This window comes from Nannobrachium achirus (assembly GCF_963921795.1).
Source record: "Nannobrachium achirus genome assembly, chromosome: 14".
NCBI classification, from domain to species: domain Eukaryota; kingdom Metazoa; phylum Chordata; class Actinopteri; order Myctophiformes; family Myctophidae; genus Nannobrachium; species Nannobrachium achirus.
In genome coordinates this window covers 26,814,934-26,835,231 of record NC_137821.1, presented here as the reverse complement: position 1 = coordinate 26,835,231, position 20,298 = coordinate 26,814,934, and the positions used below count along the sequence as shown (strand labels likewise).

The 20,298-nt window shown below is 42.2% G+C and overlaps 1 protein-coding gene across 2 annotated transcripts in view; it reads left to right on the top strand.

Moving 5' to 3' along the window:
• Nucleotides 1-20,298, top strand: part of sec24d (SEC24 homolog D, COPII coat complex component) — a 42,713-nt gene that overhangs the window by 13,182 nt on the left and 9,233 nt on the right. For both annotated transcript variants that reach the window (XM_080742350.1, XM_080742349.1), the window contains exons 9-18: nt 1,601-1,739; nt 1,875-1,990; nt 4,660-4,784; nt 8,400-8,591; nt 9,166-9,259; nt 12,078-12,194; nt 14,668-14,838; nt 16,966-17,062; nt 17,436-17,581; nt 18,073-18,211. In XM_080742350.1, the coding sequence (XP_080598476.1) occupies nt 1,601-1,739; nt 1,875-1,990; nt 4,660-4,784; nt 8,400-8,591; nt 9,166-9,259; nt 12,078-12,194; nt 14,668-14,838; nt 16,966-17,062; nt 17,436-17,581; nt 18,073-18,211 (1,336 nt within the window). The remainder of the gene's footprint in view (nt 1-1,600; nt 1,740-1,874; nt 1,991-4,659; nt 4,785-8,399; nt 8,592-9,165; nt 9,260-12,077; nt 12,195-14,667; nt 14,839-16,965; nt 17,063-17,435; nt 17,582-18,072; nt 18,212-20,298) is intronic.

Sequence of the window (20,298 nt, the reverse complement as noted above, 5' to 3'; positions counted from 1 at the left end):
GTGCAAACGTTTCGTAAATCTTCATCCCGAGGTGTCTTGGATGACCCGGTCTAATAATAAACCTGAAAATGAGTTCATGTGAACCGAACGGAGCTTATTTATGTGGTGTGAATGTCCGTCTCCACAATAGAGAATAAACAGAGTTTAGATGGTTTGATTTTGGATTGTGTGCTCTCCTCTCCCACATTATAGACAGAATATATGCATGTTAGCAACCTTATCATTTCCTGATATCTCTTTACATTGGCTATAGCTTACCATTGTTCTTTGTTGTGTTCCTGTTTTGTACTTGTTATGATTTGACACTTTAATAATAAAATTGAATTGAATACACTTTGCAGAAATATAGGAAGTTGGGGTACTGACAACATTTCAACCTATGTCGTCTTCAGGGCTAATAATTAAACCCCTTAGTATTGCTGGAAAGTCTGTTTATCAACAGGTGCACTAAATTAGCAGGAGGGAGAATCTGCACATCCATAACCCCTTTATCCATGTTTCGCTGGGCATATAATTATAGGCAAAAATATTCCAAATCCTTTGAAAACTTTCCAAGATTCTCAACAGTTTACAATTGTTTTCAAAAATAGCCAAAGTATAAAATATAGGCCTCCCTCAAGTGGGTAAAGACATGTTATTGTTTAAAAAATCAAGTCCAGTTTATAAGCAATGTTTAAAAAGAATCTATCACCGCCATCTGTGAGCCTACAAACTCACCATTCAGAATGAGAGACGGTTGCTTGGGATATTAAACAAAGCAAAGACCCAGCGTTTACATTCCACCATGGATGTATGCTCTGTATAAGTATGTGCCATGCCCATATTTACACGTGTTTTGAGACTATTGATACAGAAGACAGAACAGAGCTCCATGAGCGTGTAAGTAAATACTGTAAAGTACAAAAGATGAATATTATCACAAGACTGAATGGTCTCTTTCTGCAACACTAAAGTCATCACTTACTTGAGTCGTATTTGTCTGAACTCAAGGTGTCAAAAGTAAAAAATTAAAAAATGACCACAAAAAGCGTAAAATAATGATAAAATATTCATTTTGGCCATTGTCAGGCTAACTTTGTTTACATCCCTCTTCTATTCTTTTATATGGATTGATAAGGAATGTAAACAGTCAGCCTGACAACGGACAAAATGATTATTTTACCATTATTTTACACTTTTTGTGGTCATTTCTGAATGGAAACACATGTATGAAGCTTAATCTTTTATAAAATATTTTCGAAAAAATATTTTTATTTTAGCGTCCGTTTTTCAAGAAAAAGTTGACTATAGCTCCTTTAAGTTTGAGGGTTTCTTTTTTTTTTTTACTGGACTATTTCTAGTTTTCAATACTTCTACTCCACTATATCCCAGAGGCAAATTTTGATCTTTACTCCTCTACAATTATTAGAAAAGTTAGTTATTAGTTCATTTGTACATTTTTATTATTAATACAAAACATACAGTACATAACCACTTAAGCCCTATTTATACTTTGGCTATTTACTTAAGTAAATACATAAGAATACTTTTTCCATCACTGGAAACGCTGGATCTTGTGAACACGTACCAATGTGTGCCTCTGTGTCGTGTGTCCCCACAGACTCCTCTATATGTGGTGAACCATGGTGAAACAGGCCCCATACGCTGCAACCGCTGCAAGGCCTACATGTGCCCCTACATGCAGTTCATCGACGGCGGCCGGCGCTACCAGTGTAGCTTCTGCAACTGCGTCAACGAAGGTATGCGTTCAGTCGACGAGCTGTCAAACAGAGAAATGATTTCATTTCTTATAAACTGAGATACTTGAAATGTGATACATTTCTAAAACCCACTTTTCTTTTTCTTCATCAAAATGCATCTTTGACCCACCAAAGTGCCACCAACCTATTTACAACATCTGGACCACATGGGTCGCAGGGTGGACCTGTACGAGAGGCCCGAGCTCTCCCTGGGTTCCTACGAGTTCTCAGCTACCCTGGACTACTGCAAGGTAAAATACATCCCTGCCTGGTTTAACCCATTTAGGGCCTAGAATTACTGAATGCTTTAACCAGTGAAAAATAGCAGATATACAAGCTCACAGCGCGGCACCGAGTGCCGCGCTGCAAGCTTGTAGATTTGCTATTTTTTGAAAAAGTCGTGAAAATGTGTGCAAATCTTTGAATATATGTATTTTCAAAGCGAACGTTTGTCACTCAAATTTTGCTTCTGGGTGGTCCCTGGAACTAGATATTTTGAAATGGGGGTCCGTGGCCAAATAAATATCATTTTGGGGGTCCTTCACATGAAAAGGTTTGAGCACCACTGACATAGTAGTCTCTCAAGAACAGACTAACTGAGCTCCAGTTAAGTGAAAAGGACCTTTTCTTTGACGATGGCTAAGCCAGATTGCTGACATAGAAACATAGGTTTTTTCCAAAAATCTTAGAAGGATTCAAAAGACACTTATAGAATCGGGTCAAAATTCTAATTTTCACGATTTTTCAAAAATAGCAGATCTACAAGCTCGCAGCGCGGCACTCGGTGCCGCGCTGTGAGCTTGTATATCTGCTATTTTTTTATATTTAAAGCATAAAATATTGCGTCATAACGTGTTCAGGCCTAAATGGGTTAACAGCCCAATGGATCAATAGATACACACGCTTTCACTACATTCATTTGGCGCTCAGCTGACACAAAGCAGATCCTCTGCCTGCATGGAGCAATCTTGACCAGGGAGATTCCAGTTAGTCTGCCTCATCCCAGTCTGAAGACCGGTATCAAAAACCTGCCTGGCTTGAAGAAATGCACGGGGTTTCGGAACCTCCCATTTGGTAGCTTTTGAACTGGGGATTTACAAAAATATTAAGTGATCATAATTATTAGTCCTCCAGGCTCTATGGGCATATTTGTGATTTATGTTGCGCCTATGCTAGCCATTACAGCAGGTGAGCTGAATGAAATATTGCCAGGTAACAGTTCATGAATATAAATCATGGAAACTACATTTGGTTTACAACATACAATATACAGTTATTCACGATTGACTTGATGAGAAACTACTGTAATGACAAAGATGTGAGTGTATTCCCACTGAGGTTTCTGCAGGGAAACATTGACTAGGGTAAGAAAAGACATGCTACTGAAGTGCCGATGCCACGATTCACTCCTCTCTTGGCAGGCATGTGTCTGTGCTCTATTTATTAATATACGGAAAATAGCTCTGCTGGCCAGCTCTTAAAACAAAAAGCCCTCAAGGTGAGTTTCCTTGTCATGGCCTGTAACTGTGGAAACATAACAGTGTTTCACTTCCACAGCCTTGCACCCCTTCACCTCAGTTCCATCCTGTTGCCCTTCAATGCATCTGCTGTACACAAAAATAACCTCTTTCAACCCCTGCCACTTGAAGTTTTCAGCGTATCAGAACTGGATCACTGAAGGCATTTGAACATAGTATGTAGATCAGGAAAGAGATGCATGATGGGCCACAAGTCCAGGATGGTCTATGATTGAGTGAATTACAGATTTATTTATTTGTGGATCTTAGACAACTTAGACAACATTTCACTTGATTAATCAAATAATACAGTAAGGTACATTGTTCAAATAACAATGAACAATGATCTGAGGTTATATACTACATACAGTAATTGGCCGGTTTTCCTAAAGCGATTTTAGCCCATCGTAGCTCACGCATGGTCGTAGAGACCTAGCCATGACCGTCATGTTCCCGTGTATACATGGGTTCAGGCAGAGCGAATTATTAATCCCCCTACAACTACACCAACATTCAGATTTCACAAACAAAGTGCTTAATAAAGTCTCACACCTGTCTAAATACAGTACGGCATTCTATAATTACCCGTATCCTCCGTGTTCTTTAATGAGAAGCCTTTTTATCCGATCGCTGTCTGTTTATCTCAATGGGGTTGGTGCGCATGGGGAACGCCAGGAAATACATCTGAAATCTGAATGTTGGTGTAGTTGTAGGGGGCTAATTAAGTCGCTCTGCCCGAACCCATGTAAACACGGGAACATGACGGTCAGGCTTGGTCTCTACGACCATGCGTGAGCTACGATGGGCTAAAATCGGTTTGGGAAACCCGGCCATTGACATTGAAAGGAAGACATTTATTTATACCCAGAGGTTTGCGTGACTGTGATTATCTGGCCTGATTTAGCAGGTGGAGAGAAGTATAGGTTGCCCGATTCCTCTTGTTCCAAACTTTATCTATGGTCTACAGTTGAAAAAACACTGTAAAAACAAATAGCATCTTCATGACCTAACCATGAAATATAAATATGTTTTATTGTGAGCAATCCATCAGCTTTAGTTTGCAATAAGCTCCTCTCAAAATAGGGAACTTTAAACTTCACCTATGAAGTATGAATCGATAGTCGATAATTTTGCAAAATACATACGAATGAAATATGCATTATTTCAGAAATGGCTGTTCCAAACTATGTTGTAATTTTTTAGGATATTCAGTATTAAACCCTCAGCTTTAGAGAAACCGAGATTGAACTCACTGAGGCTGAACTCTGATTTAAAAAAATGCCTCCATGTCTGGGAAAGTAAGAACAATAATAAAACCCCCCAAAACAGAACTTTAGAAATGTATTAAAGATAGTGAGAGCGAATCAACGTCTTAATACATTATCTGTTCCTTTTCCCAACAGAACAACAAGCCTCCCAATCCTCCTGCGTACATCTTCATGATCGACGTGTCTTACAGCAACATGAAGAGTGGTCTGGTCAGACTTGTGTGTGACGAACTGAAGGGACTGCTCGACAACCTGCCCAGGTACACGCTTGCAACACACACACACACACATGCGTGCGTGCGCACACACACAAACACACACAAAAAGTCTACTTGCTCGTCTCTAATATTTAACAGTTCTGCTGCCGTTGACAATCCTCACAGTCATTGAAAGGGTTAAAATCATGGTGCCGTTGACGGTGAGGACTGTCAATCTTACTGTATTTACAGTAAAGGTACAGTACGTCGCTCCGGTCCCGCCCGCATCGGTAATGTCCGCGTGTGAAGCTCCTCCATAGTAAATCCATTGAGAGGCCCATAAAGAGACTTCATTTACTCAAAAAGAGACATTTTGATACAAAGGGTGGTCTGCATACTGTACACAATGCACTCGGCTGGGCGCAGCCATGTTTCTCTTCTGGACCCACACTGTCATGTGACTAGATGACGTAATCGTTGCCGTCAAGTGATAATCCAAAAAAACAAAAACAACCCCCTTCCGGCCCTTCAAAATAATAGCGGCGGCCTACGGAGAAAGCGCCGCGGCACCAAGGCACCAAGCATCCCTTCAGATTAAAAGGCAGTAGATGTGTTAACTATCCTCTCCATCAACCCAGAATGAGCTACAGTGAAATTAAGAAGCTACAGTCCCCATGAGACTCTGCACTCTGTGTTTAGCTCCCATTATCAATGAGTTTTAAAACATCACGTATTTGGTGAGAATAAAACCCATTGATAACGGGAGCTAAACACCATTCTTTTTTTCCCCCCCACCAACTTCAGCCAGCTGATGGCTGCTCAGATGGTTATGATGAGCAGCCATGAGATGAGATGAGGTTATGATCAGTTTAAGAGTCTTCTTTCTCAGGGACACTTCGACACATACTGGGCCGTCTGACCATCAGCTATGGCTGTCCTGTATGTCCTCTGTCCGACACCCGTGGTGTTTTGTATATCGTCGTTGTCGGGTGGAAACCTTGTATGTCCAAAACCGTTCATTTTGTATTTATCATTTATCATGAAAACGATTTAAACTAGTGAAAACAGCTGAACTACAAGCACACAACGCCTCGTGCCGCGAGGCGTTGTGAGCTTGTAGATCTGCTGTTTTCACTACTTTTGTAACACACGATGAAGCAGGGCTTTAATTTACGAAAGAACGTACAAAATTGAAACTTGGAGACACAAGTTTTCTGCCCGACAGTGACAGCATGCCTGCTCTTGGGCACTCATTTGTGAGACCAAAGCAGATCATTCTACTGAAGCGTTTGCTGGCATTCCTACGAACGGTGATTCTGGGTCGAGGCGATGCTGTGCGATATCCACTAAGAATAGGCTGCCCTTATCGCTCCGCATGTCCTCCTCTCCTTCCAACTTAGTCATCACCTTTCCAGGTAGATTATGTCCTCCCCCCCCCACCTCACGTACCGAGCGTCAGAATCTCCTTGGAATGTTACAGGATACTGTTAAAAAGCTACAATATGCGATGCCTTGCCAAATATGGAAGTCCTGCAAGGTCTAAGGCAAAGAGGGGGGAGGGGAGGACATTAAGCCAAGTATTCAAGTACCTCATCGGTTGGAAATTCTTGCTTGAAGGTTTGCAGGGGGTGGGTATCAGGCACAGGGGGTGCAGAGGCTACCGAAAACGGAAAATATTATGGTGCAAGAGCCCCATCCCTGAAAGACATCCAAAAACACCAGAGTTCCGTGCAACAGATGGCTCTGTTTCTCAGAGTATCCACTCCGAAAGAGAGAGTTATTTATCATCAAGGAGAGGAGGATATCCTACACCTGGCCACTCCTAAAATAACTTGGAAACGTTTTATTTTTTTCTCTTTTTTTGTGTTTTCCAACTTCCTCCAAGGCCTGCAGCAATATGTCCATATTTGTCTGAAGCCATTACATCATTCCACAAACAGTTAGTAGTAGTGGACTCCAGAGAAATCCCCCTACTAGTTTAAATGTGTTGTTTTCCTCCATGTTCTGTTCTTTTCTCAGAGAACTAAATTGAAAACATCTTGGATACCCGGCACTATTTTGTGTTTTGAGAAATGCTGCAACATTGATCAAATGCATGTCCAAGTCCCATGTGAGAAAACCGAGTCCCAGAGAGTAAAAGCAGGTGTGGGGCTGCCTCCGCGAAATGGCATATACATATATTTCAGCACTTTCGCCCTGGCAGGAGAAAGAGCAACATAGCCTCCTACATTCCCCATCTACTATTTATAGCGGTTGTTGTGAGTGATTTTTCACTAAAGAGCCCTCCGCTCTCGGCATGCGATTGACCTTTGGCGGATTTATTTTTCATTAAGCTGTGCTCGTTAACTGTGTCTGCATGATTTAAGAAGAGAGATCGACAAACTCCAGCGTGCATGTGTCAGGGAGGAATTTCACATTTACATTATGGTCATAGTGTTGAGAGGTTTGGATGTTGGCACCTGGTTCGACATAACTAAACGTGTCATGGGTCAGGACAGACTGTGCTGCTAAATGTCGTCGCTGTCAGGCAGAGACCTTGTATCTTCATGTTTCATCTTTTCTTTTTCATAAATGAATGCCCTACTTTGTCACATTACAGTGTAACACATAAGTACCAAAAACAAGCGCTTATGACTAAATATTTACATCCATTGGAACAACTTTTTTTCTCATCCAAAGTAGCAGTGGAAATACAAGGTTTCCACCTGACAGCTACAATTTCAGCACTGTCCCAGTCCCTATCCTCTTAAAAGTAGTACAGTTAGAATATCTCTGAAATCTTTTTTCATCAGACTCATAAAATGTGATGGATGACTGTAGTCAGGGACATATTCTTTTTCGAAATCTACCAGGCCAGATGTTCATTCATACCCATAAACATGCTAATTTATTGTACTAGTCACGCAGTCATAACAAAGTGTTTATTCATTCATTCGATAAATATGAAAGTGTTGATTATACCACTGTTCATAAATTATGCAGCAATAGAGTGTGGGGAAAAATGCCCTCTGACATGTGGATATTCACGTTTTACTCATTAACAACTTAAAACCCTACATGTACTGTAGTGTACATACACGTCATTGTCCAGAGTCCACCCAGGACAATCTCCCATCTCTCCTTGACCCCCTCCTTTTCACTCTACACCAGGGGTCTTCAACAGGGGGTCCGGGACCCCTAGGAGGTCCTCAGAGTTACTACAGGGGGGCCACAAAATCCTTGTGTGATAGGATATTTCTTTTTCAATTAAAAACTTGAACCCTCACATCCCTAATCTGAGGAGAACCTTAGCAGAAAATAGCAGATCTACAAGCTCTGAACGCCTCGAGCTGCGAGACGTTGAGAGCGTGTAGATTTGCTATTTTCAGCAAATAGGTTTGGTGTAGATGTAAAAGAGAGCAGACCAAGTACAGAGTGAAAGGTCAATTTTACTAAGTATCGACGATTTAAGTGGCTAAATGTCTGAAACACAAATCCAATATAGACTGATGACAGTGCTGTCAAACAAGTCGATGAAAATCTGCATAATGCATTTATACAATATGTAGAGGGGGTCCCTGCTTCATCTCTCTCTCAGTTAAGGGGTCCTTGGCAAACTTGCAAATATAGAATCAAAAGGTATTTGTTTGGATTGTTTGTCATTCAGTAAAGGACATAGTTTCTCTCCTGCCTTCACAGAGAGGAGGGCGCAGAGAGCTCAGCGGTCAAGGTGGGCTTCGTCACCTACAACAAGATCCTGCACTTCTACAACGTGAAGAGCACCCTGGCCCAGCCCCAGATGCTGCTGGTCTCAGACACAGCAGACATGTTTGTCCCACTGCTCGACGGCTTCCTGGTCAACTATCAGGACTCGAAGGCTGTCATCTACAAGTAAGACCTGGTCTATCGTTCACCTAGAACACTGGTTTTCAATCCTTTTCGCATCAAGGTCCATTATTTATTTGGCATTTGAGCCACGGACCACCATTTGATGAGATTTAGCCTCAGACCCAAAACGTAGAATATTTAGTTATCGTTGGATACGATTGTGTCCACAATTCCATGCTGTATTGATGTTGGTACCATAGGAGAGATGACAGGCAAATGTTGATCAAAAAAGCTATTCTTCTACAGAAGTGTAGACTTCTCTTTAATGAAGTATTGCAGATGTTCAACACGCTCTCAAGAGTTAAAGATCTATAAGGGTTACCAACTCTCCATCATTTAGCTGGGGACCACCTGGAACCCCCTCAAGGACCACTGGTTGAGAACCACTGATATAGAAGGATCTGACAATGTGTGAGTCCCAGTAGGCACATTAGGGCGAGAAAAGGCAATCCCCAGTACAGTAATTACCCTGTGATAGCTAGACTCTGTGGGGGAACTTACGTTGTCCTCCTTTGAGTCTGAGGAGTTCTGGTGAATGTGTGTTCGCCATAATAACCCTGTCATGTTTCCCCTCTAGCCTTCTGGATCAGATCCCTGACATGTTTGCAGAAACCAACGAGAGCGAGACGGTCTTTGCCCCGGTTATCCAGGCTGGCGTGGAGGCGCTTAAGGTGAGACACTGGGTGACAGCTATGACATATACAGTACTACTGTAGTGAGCCAAAGGGCCTATCCACACTCGAAACAGACATGTTGTAGCCAGCCCTCTTTGTGAACTGTAATGAATACACGAAGCTCACTATGTCATATTTGAATTGCTGTTGACAAAGGAGAATTCTTCTCTGTGGTTGCTCCTCCTCTCAATTATATGCAGTGCTTCCCGTTAATTAACTAAACATTAATTAACTTTGTCTCTACAGTACGTACAGAGGACATAAGGCAACCTTTGGGAACATACAGTACATACATACATACATACATACATGTGGAAACCGACCCCTTCGGTGCTATGCCTTAAAGGAGTAGTTCACCCCAAAATGACTTTTTTTCTATTGATTACTCACATCTTGGGAGACTTGAGTTCAAAAATATTTTTAGTTTTTTGTCGCATTCCTAAGACAATAATTTGGCTATAATAAATGTACCCCCATTGATTCTGGATGTAGACCCAAATGCATTCGGGTCCCCATCTGGAATCAATGGGGGTATTTTTACTATAATCAATTTATAAAAATGTTTTACTTAGGAATGTGACAAATACAAAAACATATTAACTTTCCATGGCGTGAGTAATCAATAGAAAAAAAGTCATTTTGGGGGTGAACTACTCCTTTAAAAATTGTCAAAATAAATGACGCAGTCACTATAGCTATAAATGAGTGGTGGGCTCTATATCAATGCTGTATTATCCATATTTATGAAACATTGCCCCACAGGCTATCTGCTCTGCAGTCCACTACTGTTTGTATTGTATCTCGCCAGGACTTTAGACCCCATAACCCAGAGGCATGGTAATGTTCTAATTAACTAGTTGGTTTAGTCAACCAACAGCTGACCTGGTGTCTGGTGTAATAGAAAGGTAAACACTTAAAACTATGACAAACTGTTGGTTAAGAAATGTGGTAGAAATGTGATGAATTGAGCCTGAAAATCAAGCTTTATTTATATAGCACATTTACATCTATCGAAATTGACCAAAGTGCTCTACAATACATAGATGGCATCAACAGAACAGGCCCTTGCAACAACATAGTCACAGGACATGCAAAAATGAAAACATATGAAACTACTAGCTGGATTGCTGTGGCCGGATTATCTTAGCTTGCTTTAAATTTGTCTCATTGATTCTAGATTGACTAGTTCTACTCGGTATTGGCCCAGCAACAGCTCTTATAGCACTCCCCCTCCCAAATAAACCCGGAGGAAACACTTACATTGGTTTCCATACAGTCAAATAAATACCTGCCACATCAACTAATAAATACCATAGTTCCCACTCTGTTCTTAGGTGGTTGTGTCCTAGTACCAAAAGGGACTATACTGTATGGCAGTCAGCTTTAACCCATTTAGGCCTAGAATTATTGAATGCTTTAACCAGTGAAAAATAGCAGATATACAAGCTCACAGCACGGTGCCGCGCTGCGAGCTTGTAGATCTGCTATTTTTGAAAAATCAAGATTTTCTTTGAACATATCTATTTAAAAGCGAACATTTGTAACTCAATATTTGCTTCTGGGTGGTCCCTGGAACAACATATTTTGAGATGAGAGTCTGTGGCCAAATACCTGTAATTTTGGGGGTCCTTGACATGAAAAGGTTTGAGAACCACTGATTTAGAAGAAGGATTTAGAAGTCGGGTCAAAGATCGGGTCAAAGATATTCAAAGACTTGCACACATTTTCAAGATTTTTCAAAAACAGCAGATCTACAAGCTCGCAGCGCGGCACTCGGTGCCGCGCTGTGAGCTTGTATATCTGCTGTTTTTCAATAGTTAAAGCATAAAATAATGGTTAAAGTGGTTCAAATCTAACGCGACTCGGGCACGTTCCAGGTATTTGAGAGTTAATTCTGAGAAGTGCTTACCCATTCTTGCGAGCAGCTATTTGATAAATGCACTCAATGCACACTGCCCAACGTCATTTCATAGCCCATTAAATTAGAACCGAGAAAATAATCAAATGCTTTATGAGCCATAACAAAGAGGATGCGGTGCACAGCCCAAACAAACAACAAGTCTGTTTTGCAGAAAGGCCCTGCTAACTTCTACCAGTCGCAGTCACTCCACAGCCTTATACCCCCAAAAAAGGGATTGTTTTCATTTGTCGACACAGCACAGATATATTGTTGGTCCCAACTTTGGCAATTACTCGTAAACAGTACGCTCACTCTGCCTGTCATTGTGATGACTCAGCACGTTTCCCTTTTTCCTCCTGCTGATATGACGGTGTTTATTTTGAAATCCAAAACGAAACTTTCCCAGCATTGTGAGGTCAGCGCTTTAGCACAAATTAACTGCAAAGTTTGCACGCAGCTCTGAAATGGAAGGAGTATTGTGAAAATATACTGTACAAGAGCAAAGTGTTTAGTTATTGACTTGGGTAAACGGGTCTCATGCAGATGTTTTTGACTTTTGCTCTCTGTCAACCATAACAAAGGGGTCTTCAACGTTTCCAGGCCAAGGACCCCTTAGTTGAGAGAGAGATGAAGCAGGGACCCCCACAACCTGTTCATAGATTCCATATAGTTTCATTGTTTGACAGCACGATCATCAGTGTATTTTGGATTCATGTCAATTTGTGTTTTCAGATATTTAACCACTTGAACCGCTTCAATGCTTAAACTTTCACTCTGTACTTAGTCTGCTCTTTTTACCCTCTACACCAAACCTCTTTGCCGAAAATAGACGATCTACAAGCTCACAACCCCTCGTTCCCCACACCTCATTACTTTTCAGACCACTTACTGTTGTTTCCACCGTTGTTTCTCCAGGCAGCAGAATGCAGTGGCAAGCTCTTCGTTTTCCACTCCTCTATTCCTACAGCCGAGGCTCCAGGGAAGCTGAAGAACAGGGATGACAAAAAGCTGGTCAACACAGAGAAAGAGAAGGTGAGTGGCTCTGCTCCACAGAACATAGCAATGTTGTTTGTTCTTAGCTCCACTGGTAGCGGGTTAGCAATGTCAGTCGGTCGTAGTACTACAGGCTGGATTGCTGTGGAATTTGATGTGCACCTTCATGATACCAAGAGGATGAACCCTACTGATTTCTGTGAACCAATTGGCTAAAACGTCCAAATGCACCACATTTATATGAAAATCTAATGGACAGATTGTCCTCAAATTTGCTGGGCACATTCATTCTCCCTGGATGAAGAATCCCAAATATGTTAGTGAGTGATCCATTGACGCGGCTACCCTCAAGACGACACACGCTATCTCATAATCTAATCAGTATCATCTCAGATTGCAGGATAAACCATCTAATGTTGCTGACCCCATGCCTTTACTCTTGTGCCAACATTTCCAACTGGGTATTAAGAGCAGCACAGACTCTAGGGCCCCCTAGTGGAGCTTCGAGGGTCTTAACCGTTTTTGTTTTTTCTTTCTTTCTTTTTTCACAGTACTGTGTAAAATGCATTACTGTAACAGTGGCAGACGGCAGTGTTAGCCAAAAGCTTTCAGATTTTGTGTAGATTGAGTGTGAATGCAGAGCTCCAAGTATAATTCTTCTTAAAATCAACTGGATTCTCAAGATCAGCGACGGCTCCAGAAAATTGTGACTGGGGGGGTCTGTGGGGGGGCTGGCTTTTTTAGAGTGGGGGCTAACCCCCCGGCTCCACCGGGCGCGTCGAGCGACAACGCTCGGAACGCTCCCGTTTTAATTAACGAACGGTGATCCACTGGCGACATTGCGGAACACACTGTCCATAGACGGGTTTCTGGTCCACGTTACACTGATAAAACTAGATGCGTGCGCAGGGTCCGGTACCAAAATTAGCCAATGAAACCAGGTTTAACCAGCGCTCCCCAAAACAACAGGTTTGGGGATTGGACGGAATTGATTACATGATACAGTCAGCTGTGCATTTAGTCTCAATGTTTGTAAACAAGATACCCGTCGTATATGATTTACATAGAAGTCAGTCAGTTGTCTTTCACATATTAATATTAGGGCTTTCAAATTATTACTATTTTTTATCAGATTAATCACAGCTTAAAAATGAACTAATCATGATTAATCACAAATCAAAATATGTCCAAAATATGCCATTTCTTTCCTTAGCCTATATTGTTGTGGGAATGGAAAGATATAGGTGGAATAAGGCATACATTTATCATACAGTATGCATTATTATCATTATTATAATTAGGCTTGATATGCAGGATGAAAAATAAAGTTGCCCATTTGAGGACAACAGGAAATTACAAGTCATTTTTGCCGAAAATAGCCGATCTACAAGCTCACAAAGGCCTTTCAGCACGAGAAGTTGTGAGCTTGTAGATCGGCTATTTTTGGCAAGTGGTTAATATAAAAAAAGGAGGAAAAAAGGTTTATATCACACAAAGATTTGGAGGACCCCTTGTAGTAATTCTGAGGACCCCCTGTTGAAAACCCCTGACCTAGGCTACAGAGAAACCATTCTCAGTTGACACACATGCACAGACAAAATACAAAAAGTTAAAATGTCTTGCCATAAAAGACAGTGCCTTAGTTGCTCATCTACAGTATGTCAAATAAGGGTCATTCTCAACGAGCCTCGTTAACCCAACACAGCTGGCTGGCAATCTAGTATTGCATTCACCGTGATCACCGTGATCACTTAAGTTCTCCTGATTCTAATCCAAGCAAGTTGGAGAAAAAAATCGTGGATTTTACTTTGAGATGACAACAGCTACTATATTCTGATCTATGATGAATTATTCCAGTGGCACTGTATCCAAGACGTTTAAAAAACAACTTTTTTTAAACGTCTTTTGAGATGCCAGCTCTGTCTCTTCTCCTCGGTGCAGTGTGTGTGTGTGTGTGTGTGTGTGTGTGTGTGTGTGTGTGTGTGTGTGTGTGTGTGTCTGTGTGTAACGGGAGGGGGGAGAATTAAGTGGCTGTGTTGCAGACCACGTCTTCTACCGAGAGAATGCACTTCTGATCAGTGAACAGGGCTGTTAATAGCAAATAATTATCTTTATAGAAAATACATTTTATTGTATGATTTTACATAGAAGCAAGTCCATTTTCTTTCACATATTTATTATCTTTTATTTATTTATTCTGTAAATATTTGTCATTACAATTGGGTCTGTGGGGAGGGGGGGCTGAGCAGGGGCTAAGCCTCCACCAGAGGGGGCTAGAGCGCCCCCTAGCCCCCCCCTGGCGCCGTCATTGCTCAAGATGTGTAAAAAATGTGAATCGTGTGAGTGAATAGTAGTTTGATATTAAAAAAATGACTTGAGTTTCTTGAATCGGGCAGTGAAATCATCTCTGAAGTTGAGCTGGCTAGTTTGCATGCGGGTGTTTCTTTCCAGACTCACGTACAGCACCAAAGCTTAAAGTTGCTGATGACTTGTTTGTGTGTGTTCTCCACAGACTCTGTTCCAGCCTCTGAAAGGTGTGTATGAACAGCTGTCCAAGGACTGTGTGGCCCAAGGCTGCTCTGTGGACCTCTTTATCTTTCCTAGCCAGTATGCAGACCTGGCCACCATGGGTGATGTGTCCTCACACACTGGAGGCTCCGTCTACCAGTACACTAACTTCCGGGTACGTCCATGAAACGCACGCGCGCGCGCGCACACACACACACACGCGCACGCATACAGTAATCACAATGGATGCACAGAATTGTGACAGTGTCATATGGAAACTAAATACTAAATACCATTCGTAAGGGAAAAGATGAATCTGTCTCTACAAGCGCAGTCTAGGTTAACAGCAGTTACAGATCACACTACATTGAGCTGCCATAACTTCATAGATATATCTATGAATGATGCTGGCACACCACTCAGGGCTCGAAAATACCTTTTCTCACCACTATCCCAACACTGTCCCGAAAACCTTGTTTAACCGTCGTGATTATACATTGACTGTCCTAAAAAGGAGACGTGATAGAAAGCAGGTTAACCACATGAACCCTAGCGTTCCTATTCTTGTCATAATAGGCGAACATTCGGCGGAAAGACCTACAAGCTCACATTGCATCGCAGCGTGACATGCTGTGATTTATAAATCGTCTAATTTCATAGATGGAAAAATTGTATAGTATACAGCAGGGTTCCCCAATTAGTTTTCCCCAAAGGCCAAATCATGTCTAAGGTACCAAGCCGAGGGCCACAACATTGCCGGGTGGCGACGGTGGCGTACCTGCTACTCCAGTGACAGTTCAGATATCGTTGTTGTCGGGTGAAAATCTTGTATGTCCAAAACCGTTCGTTTTGCATTTATCATTTTAAAAATGATTTAAACTAGTGAAAACAGCCAATCTACAAGCACACAACGCCTCGCGGTGCGAGGCGTTGTGTGCTTGTAGATCTGCTGTTTTCACTACTTTTGTGCGACGGCCTTGTTTGATGAAGCAGGGCTTTACTTTGTGAAAGAACAAACACATTTTGAGATACAGGTTTTCCACCCGACAATGACGATATACTAGTGTTTTTGCTGCTCTTATACCACCATTATTACTGGGGTTGGTGTGGGCCAGACAGTAGCCCCCCGGGGGGCGCAAATGCCCCGCGGGCCGCCTATTGGGGAACCCTGGTATACAGTATGGATTAGTTCGTTACGGCAGAGAGCAACTGTAATTCACTGATTCATGATGTCTTTCTACCATACCCAACTCTGTTTTTTATCATCGACAGGACATTGTCCTGATAACCGTAGCACTGTCCCAAAGGAATGTTCCATCGAGCAGTGGTTAAATACTGCAAACAACAGCCTTTAGAGAATATTAAACTCATACATCATAATAATAATCTTATGAGCAATAGGCCTACAATCAAATCAGTTGATGATAAATTAAATAATTTGTCACTACTGCACCATGAGCCAGACATTCCTATCTAACCCGTTGTGGGCAATAAAGATTTATGTTCTGAACACAAGCAGTTCCACCAGGGGCGTCGCACCAAATTCTGGGCCCTGGGTACAAGGATTCACTGCCGACCCCCCCATGAATGTTCTTCATAGGGGGAGGGGGTTTAACTCAATTACACTGGGAACGCATTAGACGTGTATTTTGTGCGTTAACTATTGAAAAATAGCACATGCTCTTGGTGCCGCGCTGCGAGCTTGTAGATCTGTAATTTTTGAAAAATCGTGAAAAGTCTATATATATCACATCCTTCTATGGTTTTTTGAAAAAAAAAATGTTTCTACGTCAGTGGTGCTCAAACGTTTTCATGTGAAGGACCCCCAAAACGAAATGTATTTGGCCACGGACCCCCATCTCAAAATATTTAGTTCCAGGGACCCCCCAAAAGCAAAATTTGAGTTAAAATTTTTTGCTTAAAAAATATATAAATTCAAAAATTCACACACATTTTCACGACTTTTCAAAAATAGCAGATCTACAAGCTTGCAGCACGGCATTCGGTGCCGTGCTGTGAGCTTGTATAGTTCCAAAACACCCAATTCAGTTGCCTAAACATTGCAGTCTTTGGATTACTTTTGCCCTTACCGTTATGTAAGACTACCAGCTTTGTTGGCATGGAGGTTATTCAGTTAAATACCCATATTCAAATCAAATGCATCACATGTGGTGAAAATCCCATTCTGCCTGGCATGGGATCAAGTGTTCCCAAGTTGTGGAATAGTGACTACAATGCCCCCTGGTGGATGAAGCATGCATACTATTTGCTACTGACTTGCGCTTGCCTTGATGTGATCCAGGTAGAGACGGATGGTGAGCATTTCCTGAGAGACCTGAGGAAAGACGTGGAGAAGAACATCGGATTTGATGCCATCATGCGCGTTCGCACCAGCACAGGTATAGTACAGTACACATAAGTACAGCATACTGTAGCTCAGCACAGGTACAGCTCGGGACAGCATGTTCAGCACACCAAAGGTTAACCTTTGCATCCATAAGTGGAAAAAATATCAAAAAGAAGTTGTCTTTCCTGGAGAATTCCTTCTCCATACACCTCCGTCATCATGGGATGACTTGTTTTAATTTGAAAGGGAAACATCTATATTTCTGTAATTACACAAATCAACAATGTACCTCCATGTTTCATGTCTCTTTGTTTATTCAGCACCACATTACACGGGTTAAAGGTGGAAAGCAAGAGGTGATGAGTTTAATGAATGAGTGAATACAACATTTTTACTGATCGGCAGCAATATGTGTCCTCTTTCAGGCTTCAGGGCCACTGACTTCTTTGGAGCCATCCATATGAACAACACCACGGACGTGGAGATGGCAGCCGTGGACTGTGACAAGGCCGTGACCGTGGAGTTCAAGCACGACGACACTCTCAGCGAGGAGGCCGGAGCCCTCATGCAGGTGAGAACCCTTCACCAGCGCTAGACAAAGTATATATAATGCAACAGTACAAATTACAATGTACTTTTCTTTTTTCGTGAAAATAGATGATCTACAGATCGACTATTTTCACTATTGTGATTACACTTTGACTGCCTAAGACGTCCACAGGCGTTTTAACGCCCCCACCCCCACCGCCCAGCGGTGACCCCAAAATGTTTTTGTAAAATGCAGTACAGTACTCAAGTGAACGTAAGTGGTTACTGCCCACAACTGACCTTCACACATACAGTCCATAAATGGACTTGTAGTCATGTAATGGACGTGTTATTTCCACTCTCCCGAAATACGTTTAAAAGCCCTGGAACCATAGCGTCGCTATTCTGGGGTAAACATTGGCTTAACAAAACTACAACCACTAAATTGCCGGCGTTTAAGGCCAAGTGAAATGGGGTTAAGAGTTTAGCCCGCAGGGTGTTCCTAATGCCTTTACCTCTGCCCTGGTTTCCCAGTGTGCCTTGCTGTACACCACCATTGGCGGGCAGCGGCGTCTGCGAATCCACAACCTCAGTCTGAACTGCAGCTCCCAGCTGATGGAGCTCTACAAGAGCTGCGAAACAGACTCCCTCATCAACTTCTTTGCCAAATCAGGTGAGTAGCTCCTCTTACACTCTCTCCTGGCTGCTCCCATTCAGCACTACTGAGAAAAGACACTTCTGAGAAAAAAAGGTGGTCATAATCTTTCCATTCGCTTCATAGAAAATAAGATCAAACACTTTAAGCAAAAGCATGACTAATGGTTAAGACCTTTACTCTTTCAATCACTGGACCAAAATATTACATGAAAATTGTTCTAAAATATGGGCCATAGACCCTTCTTTCTCATGTGATGATAAAATAGACTATTATGAGGTGTGAAGCGGAGCTCAGACATACCTAGCTGATATACCGTGGTATGATTTTGACCTCTGCTGAGTGTGCGTCATAAATCACTAAATAATCTACTGTCATCAGCTGATGAGTAAAAGAGGAATGATGGTTGGAAATGAGAACCATATGTTGCCCATAAAGTATACAAGACCTCAAGCCTCGTTCTGTAATGCGAACGTGACAGACCTGCACTTGCTGACCGCCAGTCGCCCTCCATTCTTTCCATCTAATGGTACTACCACTCTCTGACTGCTGCCAAGTCTCTACAGCCCCCTCTTTTACTGAGCCCTCTTTTTGTTGTAGTTTTTTTTCTTTATTAGTCCAACCACTGTCCACCTTTTGAGCAGTGCTCCTGAAAGGAGTTAAGCTTCAACATCTTGCTTTGTCCGGGCTCTGAAGCGTGGTCTACATCTGGCCTACAACTGGCCTACATCTTGGCATAAAGCGCCCAAAGTTTGTTGCACGCCCAGGGCCACATTGGCCAAGCTTTGTGTGACGCTTAACGAGATTAACTCATAAATAGCACAGCTCACTTCACTCTAGGGGCTCTATTATGATCCAGGTCTTATGCCTTATGCCTTAACTTCTTTGCCTTTTTTTTACTATTTTGAAAAACATTTTTAAATACTTCAAATGCTGATCTACATCTGCACGTTGTGAGCTTGCAGATCAGCTATTTGAAATATTTAAAAGAATATGTATATATAGTAAAAAAAAAAGGCAAAGAAGTTAAGGCATAAGGCATAAGACCTGGATCATAATAGAGCCCTAGGTTTCTTAACTCATTTACTGTCTTTTAAAACATTGACTGAAGGGGTTAACCGGAACGTTGTCATTACCTTTTAACGTGGGCGCGTGCGTGCACATCACGCACAATCTGTGCACGGATCATGTACCAGGCATGTGTACACCCGATCACAACTGAGCTCTGTCTGTACTGTTTACATGATAGCTAACGGTAGCCGCGCCATGGTCCCGCCCCCGACCGGATATGGAAACCGATCAAACAGGATACGGAAATGCGACCGGAAGCACTTTTCCGAGGGTGATTAGAGACCATCCATCCATCCATCCATCCATCCATCTTCAGCCGCTTATCCGGAATCGGGTCGCGGGGGTAACAGTTCCAACTGAGACCTCCAGATTTCCTTATCCCGAGCAACTTCCTCCACTCCCTCAGGGAGTGTACCGAGGCGTTCCCAAGCCAGTTTGGAGATATAATCCCTCCATCTGGTCTTTGGTCTGCCACGGGGTCTCCTCCCAGTGGGACGTGCATCGAGGATCTTCCTAGGAAGGCGCTCGGGAGGCATCCGTACTAGATGCCCGAACCACCTAAGCTGACTCCTTAGACCGATTCGCGATACACAGCGATTATACTTTTAAATGTTTTATAGCATATTAAAGTCTCAGGATTATCGGGCCCGGCGGAGAGGAACATAGGGATTTTCTCGGGAATATCGGGTGAGGCGGTAAATGAGTTAATTAAAGGAGTAGTTCACCCCCAAAATGACTTTTTTTCTATTGATTACTCATGCCATGGATAGTAGAGTTAAATAATATTTTTTGTTTTTTGTCGCATTCCTAAGACAAAAATGTGATTTGAGTAAATTTACCCCCATTGATTCCGGATGCCGAAATGAATGGGGGTACATTTATTGTTATAACATTTATGTCTTAGGAATGTGACAAAAAACTAAAAATATTATTGAACTCTACTCTCCATGGCATGAGTAATCAATAGAAAAAAAGTCATTTTGGGGGTGAACTACTCCTTTAAGCCCATGATATTTCCTTGGTCCCCTCTCTCC